Genomic DNA, 20,262 nt, shown 5'->3' on the forward strand with positions numbered 1-20,262 from the left:
ACTTTTTGATGAGACACTAAAAGTAGATTTGAAGGGAATTTAGACTAAAAATAGTCCAAGATGATTTAAGTCCTTTAAAGATTTTAAATAAAATATTTTATTTATTGGTTTTGTTCTTGTCATGACTATTACTCTTTCATTATTTTAGTAAATTTATTCTAACCATACCCTGTTTTACAAATACAAATAACTGTTCTCTTAAAGGCTTTTTGTACAGTAGACCTAATCCTAATCCTATCCTATCCTATTCTCTACCCTACCATACCCCACTCCATTCCACTCTCCTCTCTACTCCATTTTCCCTTCTCCTTCTCCTTTCCAATTCTAAATTCAATTCAATTCAATACTCTACTCTGTATTCTGTATTCTATTCATTTGATAAGGCCAAATCTATCTTTCCTGATGCTTCATCCTACATTACAAACCAAGTATAAACTTCAGAATTAGCTTCTGAGGTCAGATTTTAAAGTGGAATTTGGTTGGATTAGAATGAGAAAAATAGACTTTGGTGATATGGCTCTGAAGTGGATACTGAGCTTGCCATGTACTGCAAAACTTGAGATGGTTGGAAGGAGGGTTTTAAGAGAAAAGTGATCCTATCTGGTTTTATTGGTTTATCTCAATTTACAGATAAATAGTAACAAAGAGGGCTTAAGAATATTCTTTGCGCAGACAAAGCTGTCTTTGTACTTCACAAGAGGCCCAATTATATTTATTCGTTTGTTTCCTTGGTTGCTTGCTCAATTTATATTGCTCTGCATGGCTAGGATTTTGGTTTGTGCCTTATTTTCATTTAAAGCATGGCTTGTGTTGTCATTATAGATCAGACTGTTTTGGAATAGTCTTATAAGGAGATTTTTATAGGTTTCCTCTTTCCAATCCTATAGCCAGAACATTTATGCAAGGCAAAAAATATATTATACATAGCAGTTCAAAACTACATAGTTTGATTTATTACTTACGGGCCATGAAATCTGTAGGAATACAGCCAAACTATGGTAACTGGTCATATCAATTGAAGGCTTACTGTTACAAAACCATAGTGTGTTAGATTCAGAGATTTATTCATTTTAGAATTTGACAGTTTAAGAATATGCTAGGATTTGTCAGAAGAAACTATCATTTTATATAGTATTAAGTTTTCTAGAGCATGTCCTTTGGAAGAAATATACAAGCCTTGATTGGGGCTGTATACATTCTGCATGCTTGGTAGCCAATTTCTATATGGTCATAACTACTAAAACTTTAACTAAAGAAATTTTTGTGTTTCTTGTTTGGTAATTTAGGACCAGGGGAACAGAGCCATAGTAAGTGTAGTGTAATTGTGTTTAAGAAGAAAATTCACAGTTGAGTAATATATTAAGAACAACAAAAGTGCAAGTATGTTTTGAGTTTTCCACCTCCATGGGGAAAGGGTCTAACCCTAACCCTTTCTATTGTCAACCCTTATTCAACTTGCTCAAATTTACCTTAGTCGCAGGTACGTTTTTATTATTTTCAGTTCACTTAATAAAATATAATGAAGGTATTTATTTTCATACAGAAGCAGTTGAAATCATTTTAGCAGTTGAAATATTAAAGGATAGAACCGTATATTTTGTTTCAAGAAAGAATACTTCGATCTAGTAATCACATGAGCTAATTTTGGATTTGGCTGATTTCCATCTGTCTGTGTTGCTTCCTTTAAATGTGCTTGAACTTTTTGCGAATTGATTGTAGTCTCTATTTCTCAGGGATTTTTTTTGTATTATTTAATAGTAATATTTTATTATACTCTTTCATTGAATTGTTTATGCTTCAAAACCTACCCCAAAATGTTATTAGGCAATTATGCAACTACTAGAAACAATTTATTGAATTTCTACATTTAATTAATAGTTATATACTTTTGTTCGTTATTTTGGCTAATTTATTCCAGAGCAATTCCATGGTATATAATACAGATAGTTCTCGAGTTATGATCATAATGAAGCCTGCCCATCATGTCGTAACTTGTGAGAGACATAAAGTGGGTAGGTCATGCAACTAACTTGATTTTATTATCTTTTTTGTGTCAGTTGTAAAGCAAATGCTGCTGTAATTAAGTGAAAGCTGTAGTTATTAAGCAAACCAGTGGCTTGCTATGGTTGCAATTTTGCTGAAAACCAGGAATAAATGCTAGTTTTTGTCAAAATCATCACAAAATGCAATCAAGTGATCACAGGGCACTGCAAACAATTATAAATGTGTCCCAACTGCTGAGCGTCTGAAGCAGAGGTGGTTTTCTACTGGTTCGGTGCGGTTAAGCCAAACCAGTCGTGGATGTCAGCATTGGTTACTGGAACCGGCAGCGACCTAGGCCGGCCACGCCCCCAAACTGGTTCTCCGGTCAGCGCTGTTGGTGCCGCCATCTTGTTTTTAAGTTCTGCGTATGCACAGAACAAGTTTAACTGAACTGTGTATGTGCACACAACGCGCAGCAAGTGTGTGCACAAGTGAACCAGCAGTAAAGCTGGCCGGAACCACCCCTGGTCTGAGGTGTGGTCATGTGACTGGGGCAGGGATGGGTTCCGGCTGGCTTTACTGCCGGTTTGCTCATGCACGTGCTTTGTGCGCACACCTGTTCAATTAAACTTGTTCTGAACATGCACAGAACTTAAAAACAGGACAGCGGTGCCAAGCGGAGAACTGGTTCAGGGGTGTGGCAGGCCTGGGTCTCTTCCAGTTCCAGTGAGCCACGCTGCCATACCACTTTATCGCTTTGGCTAAACCGGGCCAAACCAGTAGGAACCCATCTCTAGACTGGGGGAGTGTGTGTAACCATTGGAACCTTGAATCCAGATCATAAGTACCTCCAAGTTAGGTCAGATGTCTTAGGTGACCTGTTGTAAGTCGAGATCTATCTGTATTGTTGCCACATTCTTCTTATGTTTTCTTATTAGTTTTCTTTTCTTTTCTCCCTTCTCTATCATGATATATTTACATTTAGAATAGTAAAAATATAAGCAAAATGGTGCCAAAGTGATTCCTGATACAGCACTATAAATTTCTGAAAAATAGCATCTTTGCCATTTTCCAGGAATGGGCTTCAAAACTTTTAGCAACAGGTTATTTGCCCAGTTGCAAATAACTGCCTCCTGCACCATGAGGGTGGGGCGTTTTCACCCTCCTCATGCTCCAGAGGGTTTCCTTGAGCCTCAGGGAGGGAGAAAATGGCCTCCAGGCTCCAAAGCCCCCCTGGAGGCCAGAAACGGGCCCATTTCCAGGCTTCGCCCTCCCTGAGCCTCCGCGAGGGCCCTGCCTTTACCTGGCATCCAAACTAGATCGTGTGGAGACTCCTGGGAGGGGAGGGGCAGGGTGGGCCAGCCAGGAGTAGGATTTGGGGGTTCGCTGAACCACGCAGAATCTTCTCTAGAGGATCGCCCGAACCCGGGCAAACCCGGAGCAGGTCACCATTATCTCCTTTCTATGGGTGAGAGAAAAAGTCTGGCCCAAGGTCACCCATCTGATTTTGTGCCTAAACCAAAATTATAACCCACAGCCTCCTTACCAAGCTGCTTACAAATCTGTGCCCAGAAATGCATAGATCAAACCTTGGATCAAACTGACTCTCAAGTGAGTGCCCAGCACCTTGCAGATTCTTACCGAAGCCTTTGAGTAGTGCTGCCTTTCTGGCGCAGGAATCTGTGCCTTCCTTACGCTGCAGGGTTACAGCTCCTAGAGTCCCTCAGTATTGACCACACTGGCTCAGACTGCTGCTTGGTAGGTGGGTGGGGGATCAGCATCATCTGAAAAGTCCCCTCCTTCATTTTTTTGGTAGTTATAATTTCCTAAAACATTTAAAGTAGAAGAATAAATAGGTGCATAAAAGAATAAAAGGTAGAGAGATGGTGGAAAAGAATAAAGTATCAATAAATAACAGAGGAAATAGAACAATTTATACTGACTAGAGGTGCTTAGCCGTAAATGAGAATAACTGCCTTGCTTGATCTGATTTTAAAATATTTTCCTTAGGGGACAATAAAATTCATTCCTTGTTGTCTCTTGTCTTGTTTAGTCTGATGTGAATGTCTCTTTTGAATCAGTTGTTGTAAACCATCAGTAAATTAATGCATTCCAATTATGAAGATTTGTCTGTTCCGGCTCATTATATGTCTGCGTCTTTGTCTGTCTGTCCGTCTATGTATCTATCTTATCTAGTAGTGTTAGATTTAATTGCTTCTTTTCAGCATGGTAATCACTTTCATTTTTATTGATTCAGCTTATGAGGTTATGAAACAGACATTGACTGTGCAGCCAGCCTGTTGATAACAATTTCTAAAGAATCCATTTTTAATTTCCTCACTTCAGTTCAGGTACTCTGGCTCCTGATTTGCATTTTTATTTCCTATATTCTATCCCATATGAGAGTCATGTTTTAAGACTGTATTTTTATGCCATATTTTAGTTGCTTACCTTATTTTTTCCAATTCCTTTGTTGCACTTGCCCTGGGGCTCATCCTAATAGGGCAGAGCTCCCCAGCTTTTTCAGCTTTGCAGACTGGCAGGGCGGGGGAGAGGGGTTGGCTGCCCACGTGATGAGCGTGTGCGCCTGTGCTCATACAAGTGGTTATGCACACACACGCACGCGTCTGCTCTCGCCTACCACTTCCATCGCCCGGTTCAGAAAGGCGCTCAAGGCCCAATTGTGGACTGTGGTCAGGGGGTTTGGGACCCTTGTAAAAGGGGTGTAGATAATTGGCTTGATGTCATGCATCAGATGTTCATACTTCTGACATATACATTTATTGCCCTCTTTTTGCTGATACCTTCTCTTTTAAGTATCCCACTGAATACCACAAAATCTTATTGCTTTATCTGTAGAGCGTTGAAAGATTTTAAAGAGTCCTGGTAGTCAGGTTGTTACCCTTAGGATGAAAGAGATAAAGCCCAAGCTCACATTTTCAGAAGGTTTGTCACTTTTGTTCTGGGTTGGGGGTGGGGGGGTTCCTCATTAGAAGAAGTGTTCCAAATGTATGTTGCCGGTGTGTCTTCCATCTTTGATTATGCATGTCGAAGAAATATAAGAATATTCTTGTTCAGGGCATAAGAGCAACAGGAGTGAATTGATTCTGTCAAATTAACAGTTGTGAATAGTATCGAAAACCAGGCTGCATTTTCTGCCTTCAACCCTGGCACAGAATAAATCGGATGATAGTCTCTTGAGCCAGGAATCTACGAAACATAAGCCTAGATAATCCTGCTTGGATTCCGACACAGAGAACTTTCAGCCGCAGAGTAGGATGGTTTCAGAAGCTTCTCTAGGGCTGAAAATCCAAGCTGTTCTAAGGGTCTTGTGCACCCTCCCAGGCACTCCCTCCCTCCTCCATCTGTCCTGCCTGGGTTTCACAACTTCCTGTCAGTTTCCTCGCCTAATCACCAGCACATTCACTTAATGATGGCAAACAGGACTAGCCGAATTGCTTTCCCTAACAAAGCAGTCACACTTTATGACCACGTTGCTTAGTGACAGCAATTCTGGTCCCCATTGTGGTTTGTGAGTTGAGAATTATCTGTATGGTTGTTCCTTAGTGAGGGGCTGACTTATGTGTGTGAGAGATTGGGAGAAGAATTAATTTTCTAAATGGGGTACTCTTACAGGCAATTAACTTTAATTATTAGTGATTGGGGTGGGTTTGCTCATTGCTCTGTTCTTTTTTTGGACTGCGGTTCCTTGCAAATATACATGCACGTACAAGTATCATATGTCACACACATTTTTTAGAGAAGTTGGAAATATCCTGGATTGGTTTCTGCTGGTGTTGACAGTTTTAGATTAATCGTAAAGGGAACTTGGGCAATGGCTCTATTTTAAAGAGAGAGAGGGAGAGAGGGAGAGGGAGAGAGAATGTTACAAAATATGGTACAAATCTATTTCCAATTCCTTTATACTGATTTTTCTGTTTGGGAGACAATACACTTATTGCACAATTAATAATTATATCCGATAGAAATTACTAAAGATTTATTCTTAAATGTCATGGATTGAAGAGTGTAGTATATTGTTTAGTTCATTGTATGGGTTGTTTTGTTTTGTTTTTTGGATGCTGATTATTAGACATAACCGCTTTGGGCTTTTTAATAGTGCCTATATGAAACCCTTCTGAATAAAAAGTTTAGGCATTATTTTTTCAGCATCAAGTACATTCTCTTTCCTCTCTCAGATAAGGCTTATTCATTCATGCTTACTGGTGTGATACACCAATAAGCATTTGTTATTTGTACTCACATTCATCAAACATTCCTTCAAACTTTTAGCTTAATTTAAAATGCATGAAGAACAAAACATTATTTCTTAATAAAGGAAATGAAAACAAAATTCATAATTCAGCTGCAGCGATTTGTGACTATTCATTCTGGTAATGAACTTATGGTAGAACCCTTTAGGAGAAAGAAGTTTTTGAAGATATGATCTTATGCAAATTAATGGCAAAGTTTGCTTCAGAATTAATAACCAAGCAAAAGTAAGATAGATTTCCAATCCGAAAAAGGGTTTATTTCAAAAAATCTTATAGCAATAAATCAGACAGCACTTTTTTTCTCCAATGAGGAAGACCATTGTGCCTTTAAGTAACAGTCAATGTGTTCAACTTTAGGTTTCCCATGCTTCAACTTTGTTGATGGCAATTTCCTGTCCTTTTTGGAGTTGAAGCAAGTTGCAGATTTTGATGGTTTTGGTGTGTTCCAATTTGCTAAGAACACCTGTTCTTTAATTATCCACATCCCTTGTCTGTCTCTTTGTTTCACCTCTTTTTGATCTATGGGCTAATCTTTTTTTTCCAGTGGGAATTTTATTAGTAGTCCAATCATGTTTTGCTAAGAAAATTGAATAGGGACCTGAATTATAATTTCTAGACACAGAAGATAGCTATTCTCCTTTTGGCACTGATACAAGCTTTATACTTACTTAGTGTGGCTATGAATCATGATCCTTTTTTTTATCTTCATTGTAATATGAAGTTTCAGGACACTTCAGATAATTTTTGTAGATCAAATATTTAAAAGAGAAAGCATTCTAAAATTTTACAGGCTCCATAGCTGCTCATATTATGGCTTAAAACATTAGCTTTGCAACATCAATTGTCACATTGCTAACTCAAAATGTTTCATTTGCATTCCACAATAAATATACAGGTAGTCTTCGCTTAATGTAACTGAATGTGTGGATGACCTTGGGGAATGGGGGTAGAGATGCTGCCTAAGAAGCAATCAGACAAGACAAGTAGGAGCCCATGGTGGCTTAACACTCAGAGAAAGAAACGTAGGAAGGACCTGCCCAAATGGATCAAACAGTTAAAAGTGGTGGCAGGACTTGCCAATTCATTTAATGTAGCCTTACAATAAAGACTTGCCAATTCATTTAATGTAGCCTTACAATAAAGTAGAATTAGTCGTTATGTGTCCTGTCTAGGAGTTACCTGAGAGGGTTGACACTTCAGTTGGGACTGGTAACTCTGTTGCTAAACAACATGATCCTTCAGAAAAACATCAAGTGACCATGTCCAACATTTGACATGTTTGTTTGTTTGTTTTATTGGATTTATATGCCGCCCTTCTCCCAAAGGACTCAGGGCGGCGTACAACATTAAAAAACACATATCACAAAAGTTCAAAGGAAATTAGATAAATATCCAAAAAACCAAACCCAATTAATATGATAATAACATTTAAAAAATTAGATAAAATTAACAGGCCAGGCCGGCTTGCTGGAAAAGCCAACTTTTTAGGGCGCATTGGAGGGACCAGAGGTCAGGGATTATGCGAAGCTCCGGGGGCAGCTCATTCCAGAGGGAAGGCGCTCCCACAGAGAAGGCTCTCCCCCTGGGGGTCACCAGCCGACACTGTCGGGCCGACAGCACCCTGAGGAGGCCAACTCTGCCATCATTTTCACTTCAATTGTTAAGCAATTTACCCATGGTCATTTAGTGTGATGTCACATGACTGCAACTTGCAACTTATTGCTGGAAGTAAGCAATATATTTTATTGGAAGCCAGTTGTGAAGGTCATAAATGGCAATCATATGACCGCAGGATACTGTGATAATTGTAAATCAAAGTAGTTTCAAAGTGCCTGAATTGCGCTCATGCGACCTCAGGATGCTTGTGATGGCCATAAATTTGATCATCAGTCATAAATCTTTTTCAACATTATTGAAAAAGTTTGAATATTTGCTGAATGAGACAATGGGTAAGTGAGTACTACCTGTATCATTTGGCCTCTTCCTGGTTTCACATTTTTGACTCTAGTTGTAGAGACAACTCATTGAGAGTTAAAGTTAGTCCTCGGCTTATGACCACAATTGAGTCCAAAATTTATGTTGCTAAGTGAGAAATTTGTTAAGTTGAGTTTTCCCCCTTTTTTGACTTTTCTTGCCACATTTGTTAAGTGAGTCTTTGCAGTTGTTAAATTAGTAACACCGTTCTTAAGTGCATCTGGCTTCCCCATTGACTTTTCTTGTCAGAAAGTTGCAAAAAGGGATCATATGATTTTGGGACATTGCAACCGTCATAAATATGAACCAGTGGTTAAGCATCTGAATGTAAATACAAATGATCATGGGGACTTCAGGAACTTAATTTCCTGATGGTTGCCAATCTATAAAATACATATTTAATGTAGGTAACTTAGTTTCTATATGGCCATTGGACAAGTATTTTTAACAATTGCATTGTAACTTCATTCTTGGTTCTGCAGAAAAAGGAAGGACATAGAAGGAAAAGAATATTTCTCTTGCAGCAAAAGGCAAATTGTCCTATCAGATGTGAGATTAGATTAGTTTTGTGGTCCGTGAGATCAGAAATGCAATCCCTTGAAAAATATGCAGCTAATTTTTAGGGTTAAAGGAATATATTGGCTAAAAAGGAAAAGGAATAGGTTAGCTAAGAAAGAAGATCATAGGAGGCCCTTTTCTGTATGTTTAAGAGTTTTAAGACATTGGACACATCTTCAGACTTGGTATAACAGGAGAGCAGATCTTACCTGCAGCAAAAGGGTATCAGAATTCATGCATTTTATATATCCTTTCTATTTTGAAAATGCTTGTGATATTAGCTGCCTGTGTTGTTTATAGATTTGTCATGTTGAGTTGTTTATTGTGGTTTGCTGAGTGTCCAGCTGAAAGATAGACCAGTGAAAAATACGATAAAAATGCTATTGTAATCTCTGCTTAATACTCTGTTTAATTCCTTCATTTGTTCATAATGAGTTCAGAAATGAGTTCATAATATTGCATTTGTTTTTTAACCTTAAAACATGTCCTGAAATCTTTGAAGAAAAGTAGTAAAGATGATTTACATGAAAATACATGCATTCTTGCAGCTACTGATACACAAAGCACATGAACTGTCACTCAGAATGTAGACTGCATTGCTGCTTATACGATGTTCTAGTGTTGTTGGAGAACGAGAAGACAGCACCACCACCAGATGGATTCATAACTGGCTGACCAACCGCACTCAATGTGTAATCCTCAATGGAACTGCATCTACATGGAGGGAAGTATGTAGTCTCTGTTTTAGGCCCAGTACTCTTCAACATCTTCATCAATGATTTGGATGAGAGAATAAATGGGGAACTCATCAAATTTGCAGATGACACCAAGCTGGCAGGAATAGCCAACCCTCCAGAAGACAGGCTAAAGATACAGAAGGATCTTGACAGACTTGAACATTGGGCGCTATCTAACAAAATGAAATGGTGAAAAAAGTAATGTTCTACATTTAGGCAAGAAAAACAAAATGCACAGGTACAGTATATGTGGTACCTCACTCAATATTAGTAACTGTGAGAGGGATCTTGGAGTCCTAGTGGACAACCATTTAAAAATGAGTCAGCAGTGTGCTGCAGCTGCCAAAAACCCAACAGTTCTAGGCTGCATAAACAGAGGGATAGAATCAAGATCATGTGAAGTGTTAATACCTCTTTATAATGCCTTGGTAAGGCCACACTTGGAATATTGCCTACAGTTTTGGTCACCACGATGTAAATAAGGTGTGGAGACTCTAGAAAGAGTGCAGAGAAGTGCAGCAAAGATGATTAGGGGACTGGAGACAAAAACATATGAAGAACGGTTGCAGGAACTGGGTATGTCTAGTTTAATGAAAAGAAGGACTAGGGGTGGCATGATAGCAATATTCCAATATCTCAGGGGCTGCCACAAAGAAGAAGGAATCAAGCTATTCTCCAAAGCACCTGAGGGAAGGACAAGAAGCAATGGGAGGAAACTAATCAAGGAGAGAAGCAACTTGGAACTAAGGAGAAATTTCCTGACAGAACAATTAATCAATGGAACAACTTGCCTCCAGAAGTTGTGAATGCTCCAACACTGGAAGTGTTTAAGAAGATATTGGATAACCATTTGTCTGAAGTGATGTAGGGTTTCCTGCCTAAGCAGGGGGTTGGACTAGAAGACCTCCAAGGTCCCTTCCAACTCTGTTATTCTGTTAACATCAAGCATGGATAAATTTAAAAAGCTATTAATAAAGAATACATCCAAAGAATGAGAAAAACACTAAAGACAAAATTGAATGATACAAACACCATCAAAGCTATCAATTCCTGGGCTAAACCTGTGATATGACACGAACTTGGAGTAATTAACTGGACACAAGCTGAACTGGACAGTTTGGATTGAAAAACAAGAAAACTAATGACTATTTGCTATGCATTATGTCCCTGAAGTGATAATGATAGATTATACCTCTGCAAAAATAGAGGCAGAGATTTACTTTAGGTCAAACAAACTGTGAAGCATGCATATGGTTGTGTAAAAGTCAGTAAAAAAGGCGACTGAAGCAAGATAAAAATTGGAACTTACTGAATGTACAGAAAAAATATTTGAATACCAAAATAATACATGAACAAAATGCCAGCAAGGTAAAGCATTACATGGTCAATTTCTTTAAAAGATGGAGGGAAAAGTGGAAAAGATAAAACATGGCAATAGCTTACAGTTGGAAGAATTAGAAAAGGAAGCTGAAGGCTTGATTTTGGCTGTTCAAGAACAAGCTATTTGAACTAATACAATCAAGGCCAGAACTGGAAAAAAATCATCAAATGATTCAAAGTGCAGATTGTGCAAAGAAGAAGGAGGAATAGTAGATCATATACACAGCTCAAACCTATTATGAAAAATTATCATGGCTCAGTAATGTAAATTAATGGGAAGAAATAGTTGGAAAAAATTAATTGAACATGAGCAGTTTAAAATATTGTGGGATTTCTAAATATAAACCGATAAAGTCTTTCCACATAACACAACAGATTTAAGTGTGGTTGAAAAGAAGAATAATGGGTAATTATTATGTGGATAATTGATGTGACAATATCGGGATAGTAGAATAGAAGACAAAGAATTGGAGATCACCAAGTATCACAAATATCACAAAGTTGATATTTGGCTGTGGTCACAGTGGTTATCGGTACACTGGATGGTATATGAAAAAGCCTTGGATGACACTTAGTAAATCTACACATTGACAAAATTTCCATCTACTAATTAGAAAAGGCCATATGACTTAGATCTGCATATATACCACCCTGATACGTTACAACATCCTAGGTTCTTGGGAAGAACTAAACGCTTATGAAGGCTAGTGCAAGTTAAAGAACTGGCAGCTGTAATTTCATATTGTTGTATATATAATAATAATCTAGATAATTTATAAAATGTTTATGATATGCTTTAAGAGAAACTTCTGAACATTTTGGAAGTCCCTTGAAAGGAAATATGGAAACAGGTTATTGATAATCCCATAAAACTATTGATTCTGACAATACTGTTGAAGCATCACTGCTGTCAGTTTTTGAAAATATGGCCATGAGATAAGTTCCTGAACCAAATATTTAAAAGAAGTGAAATTTGAATCTCCCATCATTTTTCTCAACACCTTGGTTAACAAGGAAAGACAGGACTACACCTGGGATATATTTCCAAATGAAAATGAAATGCATGCTCATGCCCACATTCACTTTCTTCTATCCCAGGTGACAAAACATGAATATTCAGTAGGACAAACAACAAGTTAGGGGTGATTTTCATTGAGTCAAGCAGAGTGAAAAGAAAGTCTCTTTTAGACTTCAGTCCCAACTGGATTTGTCCACCTTTCTGTCAATTAAAAAAAACCCCAAAAATAATGGATGATTAGTCATTTTAATCACGACAACCTCTTTAAAGTCAGTAGTGAAATGTGCAAGAAATATTGGGCTGCTTTTGCACCTACATAAATGTATATTCTGAATTTTTATTTTGCTATTTATCACTTTTTCTGACAATGTATTCTATATGGCATATTTTAGTATTAATGATATAAGTTTAATAAACTATTTTAGAATAAATTTGAGTCTTACTAAAAATGCCAAAATGTGTTTCTTCCTAGGAGAAATTTGCAAAAAAATATTAATAATGGATACTAGGTATAATCTGAGGTAGAGTAGCTTGTCTATCAGCTGTAGCCAATGTGATGAAGCCTATTAGTATTACGCCTCTACCTTAATCAAAAAAATAAGTAAATTGTTTACTAAGCAAATTTATTCTTTTTTTAAGTGACTAATAATTGGTAAAACTATATATCAGTGAACTCTTTATACTTCTACCAGGAAGCTGCTTTTCCTAATCTGCATTGTTTTTCTCAATTGTTTTTCTTCCAGGCAGTATTTACTCTTCTTTTGGGTCCTTTCACCTTTTTTAATGTGCAGAAAACTAAATATCTTCAGATCATGACGTCTCTAATGAGGTGGTTAGGTAAGTGTACAAATCACAGATAATGTTTGTGTGCGTGCGCGTGCACGCGCGTGTGTGCCCTCTCCAGATTGTGTACAATATTAATTGAATAGACTTTCACTTGACCAATAGGATTTCCCTTTATTCATCCATATGTGTCCCACATCTGTTTTCGAATATCCCCAACTCTCTGGATAGGATTTGGCCAGCTGTGGGAAGATAGAGGGAGGAAGAATACCATTCTGTGTTGTTGGTACAAAAATGTATGTGATTGCTTCACTTATGTTGCAGTTGTGATGATGGTTTAATGCAGAAAGAATATGAAAGGAACATACATTGGACTTTTTTATCTTAAGGGTTAATTTCCTCCCCAAATTTCTGTCATTTCCCAGTACTTCCCTACAAACCAAACCAGGGGTGGTCATTTATTTTTAATATAACCAAACACTCTTATGAATCAATTAGCTTACTCCATGCTTGTTGGAGTTGCCTGCTCCCACAGTCTCTGCCACCTCTTAGCTGCCTCCATGGCATCTCCTCTATTCAGTCATTCTGCCCTTGGTTGCCCTCCTCCTTGATCATACAATGACTCCATTTGTCACTCAGTATTGCTGTTTTAACTGCAATTAGTCCATAATGTGCCATTTATCATCTGTAGCTTACTTGTGGATGAGCAAGTTAAACAGTTACATATTATGAATCTTGAATGTGTAGAGTAGAGACAAGGCTCCTCAGTTTTGACTGTATAAGTTATACTCAAGAAGAATGGGATTGCTGTAAGACTCTCAAGAACTTACCTTGAGTTTGTGTACCTCGTGCTAGATTAGGGGTCGGCAATCTTAAACACTCAAAGAACCACAAAAGTCCTAACCGGAATCCCCCTGTTCAATTCTGGAGCTGACCGGAAGTCCAGTTCCCCCACCATAGAGTCTCCTCCTAGCGCAGCATCCTTTTTCCTGTACGTGTCCTAACTGAAAGCCTTATCAATTGGGGTGCTGACCAGCAACAGGGAGCCGCAGCAGTGGGATAAAAGAGCCACATGCAGCTCCAGAGCCACGGATTGCTGACCTCTGTGCTGGATCAACAGAAGAATTAGACATTCTGTTTGGCAGCAAAATGGTTGCCACACCATCAGTATCTTCTCTCCCAGGTGGCAGAAGTTTTTAAAATAGAAAATCTCCCAGAACAATGGGAGTGATTTATTAGAATTGCTGTGATATCTTTTAACAAAATATAAATAGATGCATTGTATTCTGTATGCAGGAATTAATTAAAATTCAGTATTTTATGCAAGAAAACAGGTAGGATTTAATAATCAGCATTTTAAGGACTGCTGAAATGATATAAGCTGATATGGTATAAAGTTCTCTATGATTACATCAGAAAAAATACAGTGGACAGTGGTTTAATACATATAGTATAAGGTTATCCTTATGCAAAATCAGCCCTAAAGATATATTAACTAAAATAGTTGATTGTGCTTGATCCAGTTAGTTAATAAAGCTTCCCCATACTTTTCTCCTTTGTGTCAATTATATTTCAGACTCTAAAAAGTCTTTTATGTTACAAAATTAAATCAGTCTACTTCTGATTTTTTGTATACTACATGAAAGTAAGCAGGTAAATTAAAGTTTTATTACTTTTTTCTAAACACAAGAAGAATTAAAATGTACTCTTAAATAATTGAATGTAGAAGCCTAATGAAGAAATAAATCTGAGTCATAAGGGGAAAAGTTCATTTCATCATTAAGAGGGAAAGCTGGCTTCATACGTACATGTTGAACACAAAGTGATTTGCTTAATTTTGCCATAGTGTGTTGTGTGAACTCATTTAAGGAATCACAGTTTAAGTTTTAACATTCCATATGATACTAACCATTATGGTGTTTTCAATAAATCATGGTTTAGCATAATGACTGAACTCCATCATTATTCTTTAAAAAAAAAATTTTTTTTATTGGTTTTTAAACATTTATAGGAAAGGGTAGGTGGATATACAAAAACTTTTGGCAGCTACAGCGTGCTAAAGATAGAAATCTCCAAATCTCACAACTTTTACAGAGAAAAAAAACAAAAGATAAAAGATAAGCAGTAACAGCATCTTGTTATACATTGTATCAACCATATGTTCAATCATCTCTTTTGCCACTTTCTAATATATCAACAATTACAATAATATTTCAAATACATTTATTTTTGTAACCTGTGTCTTTTCAATATTGCTCCCTCCCCCCTGTCCCCTGGCGGAGCCAAAGCCCCTCCCTCCCTCATATCTTGTGTATTGTCACCTTTTTCACTACCTCTTATGATTTCGTCCTCTAGGAGGGCACTATGTTTTTTCATGAAGGCCTCTCCCTCCACAACTGTATTGATTTTAATTTTGTTTCCCTCCCAGAAGATCAACATTCCTTCTGGCAATAACCATCTAAACCAAACTCCTTTGTTATATAATTTCTTTGATAAGGAGGAATACTTCCTCCTCTTATCTCTTATTTTTTTCGGAATTTGTTTAAGAATGGCAAATTCTTTATCTTTATATTTAGTGGTCCCACCCTTGGGCCCCTAAAACCTCATCCCTCATGGTCTTCCTAAGAAATTTAACGTGTACTTCCCTTGGAACATTATGTGTTCTGGCATATTCTGAATTGATCCTGTAAACCAGGTCCATATCCCACCGCAACTGTTTTTTATCTCTCTTAATATATTCTGCTAAGATTGTACACATAGTATCTTTAAGATCTTTATCTTCTGTCTCCGGTAGGTTCTGGAATATGAGAAAAAGGGACATTCTTTCAAGTTTCATCTTTACTATGAAATTTTCCAATTCTCTATTCCCCTTCTGAATTGCCTTCACCTCCTCCTTCACCTTATGGTGTTTTCAATAAATCATGGTTTAGCATAATGACTGAACTCCATCATTATTCTTGATTTAACAATAAACTCAGTTCAGAAAACAATTTCAAAGTCAAAAGCTTAAGACATACATATAGATTATTCTTATGTTTCTGAAAGACTCCAAACTTTGACACTTATCCAAGTTGCTTTCTCCAGCAAACTGACCATTTTAGAAATAGATTTGAGATTTGCAGTTGTTTCAGAACCAAGTGACCAATATATAAACATTCACATTAAATTAAATGACAGGCATGAGGATACAACATATTCCAGACACTTTCAGCAAGAATCTGAATTTGGATGACATTAAAATGAAATAGAGTTTGGTAAACCTATTGTTATTAGTAATCACATCTGGTTTTGGTGTAATTGAGATTCACAATAGTCGGTGGCTCTGAAAAGCTTACTTTGTGCATGGTGACACTAAAAATCATTATTTTTACACCTCTGGTGTTGTTGTATAGACTTTGAATTCTTAGCTGTGGCCTTCATGTATTTTAAAATTAAAATGTATCTAGCAGACCCATTTCTGAATTAGTTTTGCTATTATGCAAATTGAAACTGGGGAGAACTGTTCTCAATATTTAGTGCCACGGCTAATATAATGATATATAAAAATATGTTACTAAGTTAATGACATTAATCTGTCTATATCATTACATTTTACCCAGGTGAAGTGGGGAAAAAAGCTGAATGCTCATGAAAAGCTTGTATGATTTATTCTTCCTTAGATTTTAATTTACATAGAAGCCTGAACCATCTTATGTATGTTTAGGTTTTAAACTGGTATCTTTAGCTCATAAAGTTTTTATATGTGCCCACATAAAACCATTTTTCTTGATCCTTTCAGAGAGGACAAGAGTGGCTCTCATAAATAATACGATGAGAGAAGAACCTATTTTCACAGATACAGAATTGAAATATTCTCCATTTTATAGTATAAATATGATTGGTAGAGTAAAATGGGGCCATCTTGCTTCTTAGTCTTTCCTTTACCCCAGGGCTTTTCAACCCTCAAAAGGAAAATAGGGGCTTTGGGGCAATGGGATGTTGTTTTGTCAATGGTGTTCATTTTACCATAGAGACGTTAATCCTAAAATAATTCTGTTTTTTTCCAGAGTCAGCTTCAAGTTCATCAAGGGAGGTTTTCTCTCTGTTACTTGTTAGTACAGGTAGACCTCAACTTACAACAGTTTGTTTAGGGACCATTCAAAGTTACAACGGCACTGCAAAAATTGACTTAGGATCATTTTTCACACAACCGTTGCAACATTCCCATGATCACATGATCCAAATCGGGACACTTGGCAAGTGACTCATAGTTATGATGGATGATATGGTGATATCTGACATTCCCTTTTGTGACATTCTGACAAGCAGAGTCAATGGGGAAACCAGATTCACTGAACAGTTGTGTGACTTAACAACTGCAGTGATTCAGTTAACAAATGGGGCAAGAAATGTCATATAATGGGGCAAAATGTACTTAATTGTCTCAGCTTAGCACCTGGGATATTGGAAATTTTGCATTTGGAAGTGGACATAAATCGAGGCTACCTGTAGGATTTTTCTGAAGACTGGAAAAAATCTCTCTGTACAGGACAGGAAATGTAGTAGGATTTTTTTCCTGATAGATATAAAACTTTTGCAGCTTAAAAAATGAAAAAGTCCAGCCTGCTTTTAAAACCAATCTCTGCTTTTTCCTGGAAAAAGGCCTTTAAGGTTTTTTTTTTTCAAAAGCCACAGGGGACCTGTCAGCTAGTACTTTATACCTCTGTGATTTTTATGTACAATGGAGAAGATAACATTCTACTGGATTCTGCTTGTGTAGGATATTTTTTGACAAGCAAAGTATCTAGAATCCAGTTCCAGATGAAAGAAAGATGAAAATTCTTTTACATCCATTAGTGGTAAAGTTGCATATCACCCATGAGTGTGCCTATAAAATGCAAACAGAAATATTTGGTTCCAATTTTAATTTGGTTAAGATACTTTTTTTCTCTCAGTATTGTAGACTTTGAAGATAAATTTTGTAAATAATTTCTAAAATCACTCTTAATTCCAGTGTTACAATATTTAACCTCATCAGTTAAGTACAGTACTACGTAGCATAATCAGCATAAAATTTGTTTAAATTTAGCAAATTTCAAACAGGCCTCTTTTCATATTTTAAGATGTAGTTTTTAAAGTCCGTCACTCTAAAATACTTTGTTATAAGAGACAGCCTGTTGTGAGCCAAAGAGCCTTCCTTTCCTTAAAATATGTTTGAAGGAGAATTTTTCCAGAGAGATCATGATTTGGTCTCATCTGCCTTCTCTTTCCCTCAAGATTCTTCTTCCCACAAAAATCCTGCTACTTTTTCCATGAAGAATGAAGCAAGAAGCACATATTTAAAGAGGGTGATTCATTATCATTAAGCTCTAGAATATTGACTCTCAGCTTTGAAGGGAATATGTGTCACGCCAGGAGCTAGTACTGATAGATAGCTCTGTCATAAATGTGTCAAAATGGTTAATAGTTGTTTGCTTAAACAAATGGTTTTAAATTGGATCAAGAGAGCAATGTGGTTTAGGCTCCTCCCTTTCTGTCATGATGATACGGTATGATTTTATGCTCTGATCTAATCTTGATTGTTTGTAGCAACGACAACTAGAGTAAGATATATTCTGTTGATTAATATTAAGGCTCCCGAGCTCTAAAATTTGTAACATAAAATAAGGTAGAATTGCTAAAAGGATTGGAAATGGAAATCTTAATTTTCATCTACTCCTCTACATGTTTGTCACTTTGTTAAAATGTAGGGACCTCGGGATCATCCTTTCAGTCTGTTTTAGGGAGAGCCCTTTTGACATTGGCTCTGTTCTATAAGCTTTTAGAGTTGTTTCTAGAATTGCCAAAGTACTGTGTCAAGTGCTTGAGGAAGAATACAACATCTGCTGGATTCTTAATTGGCATTTTTGAGAAGGCTAGACATGTTGCTCAATTCCTCTCTCCCAAAATGCTCTGTGATATCCCAGAAAGGACAAAAACAACCCCTGCAAATAAATGGGATGCTAGAGGCAGATGTTTGCTTTGCAGATGCCACCTGTCCATTTATTTTATTTTTAATTATAATAATTTTGAGGGGCCTTGTGAAAGTAAAGTGAGAAAGAAAACTAAGTGAACATTGAAAAAAAAGGCACATTTGGAGGAGCATCAAACCTGGACGGCAAGACAGTCTTAAACAGAATTTGTTTTTCCTTTTCTTGAAAATGTGTGTACTTTTTTTTTTACTTGATGAAACTTTGTAGAGCTATTTCTTATCCTGCTTGTTTCTTTTGTGTTCATTTTTCACCTTTATTCCTTTTATTTTCTCTGGATTTCTCAGTTTATTTATTTCTGCATACATATATTTGTTTTATGTTGCCCTACATCCAACAATTAAATTTGTTTCCAGTTATAACACTCTAGAAGTAGAATTATAGAAGTACAGTGTTGTACTACCCAAAATATCTAGCAGTCTATTTAATTCTTAAACCACGTGTATTCAGGGCTGCATTTAATTGCAGATGCAGCTTATGTTTTGACAAACTGAAAGTTCTATCAATTTTCTAATAAAGACATGTAGGTAACAGTGGTAGGTTGCAAATATTTTTACTACCAGTTTGGGTGCGCTCCCACATGCACACAATGCTTCTGCACATGTGCAGAAGTGGGTGGGCGGGGCCTCCTGCCACCGCTACAATGGGGCAACCCATCACTGGTAGGTAAGTATTTTAACATTTTTTATTTAAAGAGGAATAGCTAGTAATACTCACTTACTTTTCATAGTTAACTTTCATAAAATTGGATGTTTGTATTCTTTCTCATTACTTGAGGATCTTGAAGTTAGATGAACAGAGCATATCCCATATGCCACCAAATCCAAGCTTTAATACTTGTTCTCAAGAGTTATTACCCTCTTTTGTTTTGATTTAGTGTTGGACATAACTGGGTTTTGAAACATTGTCTTCATCTTGCTGCCTTTCAGGACAGAAAGATAAATTTAGCATATGAATATTCAGCTTTGCAGTACCTGTACCACAAGCAAGAATATGTTCCAATTATCCCCTTCACTCGGAAAGAAATTACTAAGATAATTGCTAAATATCTTGAATTGCATTAGGCTTTTGTGAATTGTAGATCAGAAAAAATAAACATTTCCAGCAAAACCTTTGGTTTACAGCTTATAAAATATAAGGTAAACCAGATCACTCCTAGAGGGGAAAAAATCTAACATTTTAGTGATGTTTTTGCACATTTTAAAAATAACTAGCACTGATAATGCCACCTACTTTGGATAATGAAAATTCTGCAAGAAAATAATCAAATTCAGAGAGCACCAATCATATCTTGGTTTGAAAAGTTTGAGACTCATTATAGGTAGTTTGCATTTTGTTCATATATCCTATACAAAAATGGAGTCAGATGTTATAAATAATTATCATATAAAAATAATTGTGTATGTCTATTTGTGGGTGAGTTTTCTGTTGCATAGCTGTTGGTGAATTCATTTTTTTTAAAAATCTGAACTTATGGTAATGTCATAAATCAGTTACCAGATACAAACCATTTAACTGCAGAGGTGCGAAGTTAGGCATGCATTCAT

The 20,262-nt window shown here is 36.8% G+C and overlaps 1 protein-coding gene across 1 annotated transcript in view; it reads left to right on the forward strand.

Moving 5' to 3' along the window:
- The window catches only part of TMEM104 (transmembrane protein 104), a 64,262-nt gene that overhangs the window by 36,575 nt on the left and 7,425 nt on the right, over nucleotides 1–20,262 (forward strand). The window contains exon 9 of the mRNA XM_081939782.1: nucleotides 12,668–12,761. Within this exon, the coding sequence (XP_081795908.1) occupies nucleotides 12,668–12,761 (94 nt within the window). The remainder of the gene's footprint in view (nucleotides 1–12,667; nucleotides 12,762–20,262) is intronic.

Source organism: Natrix helvetica, assembly GCF_964273705.1.
Source record: "Natrix helvetica genome assembly, chromosome: 1".
Taxonomy (NCBI): Eukaryota; Metazoa; Chordata; class Lepidosauria; order Squamata; family Natricidae; genus Natrix; species Natrix helvetica.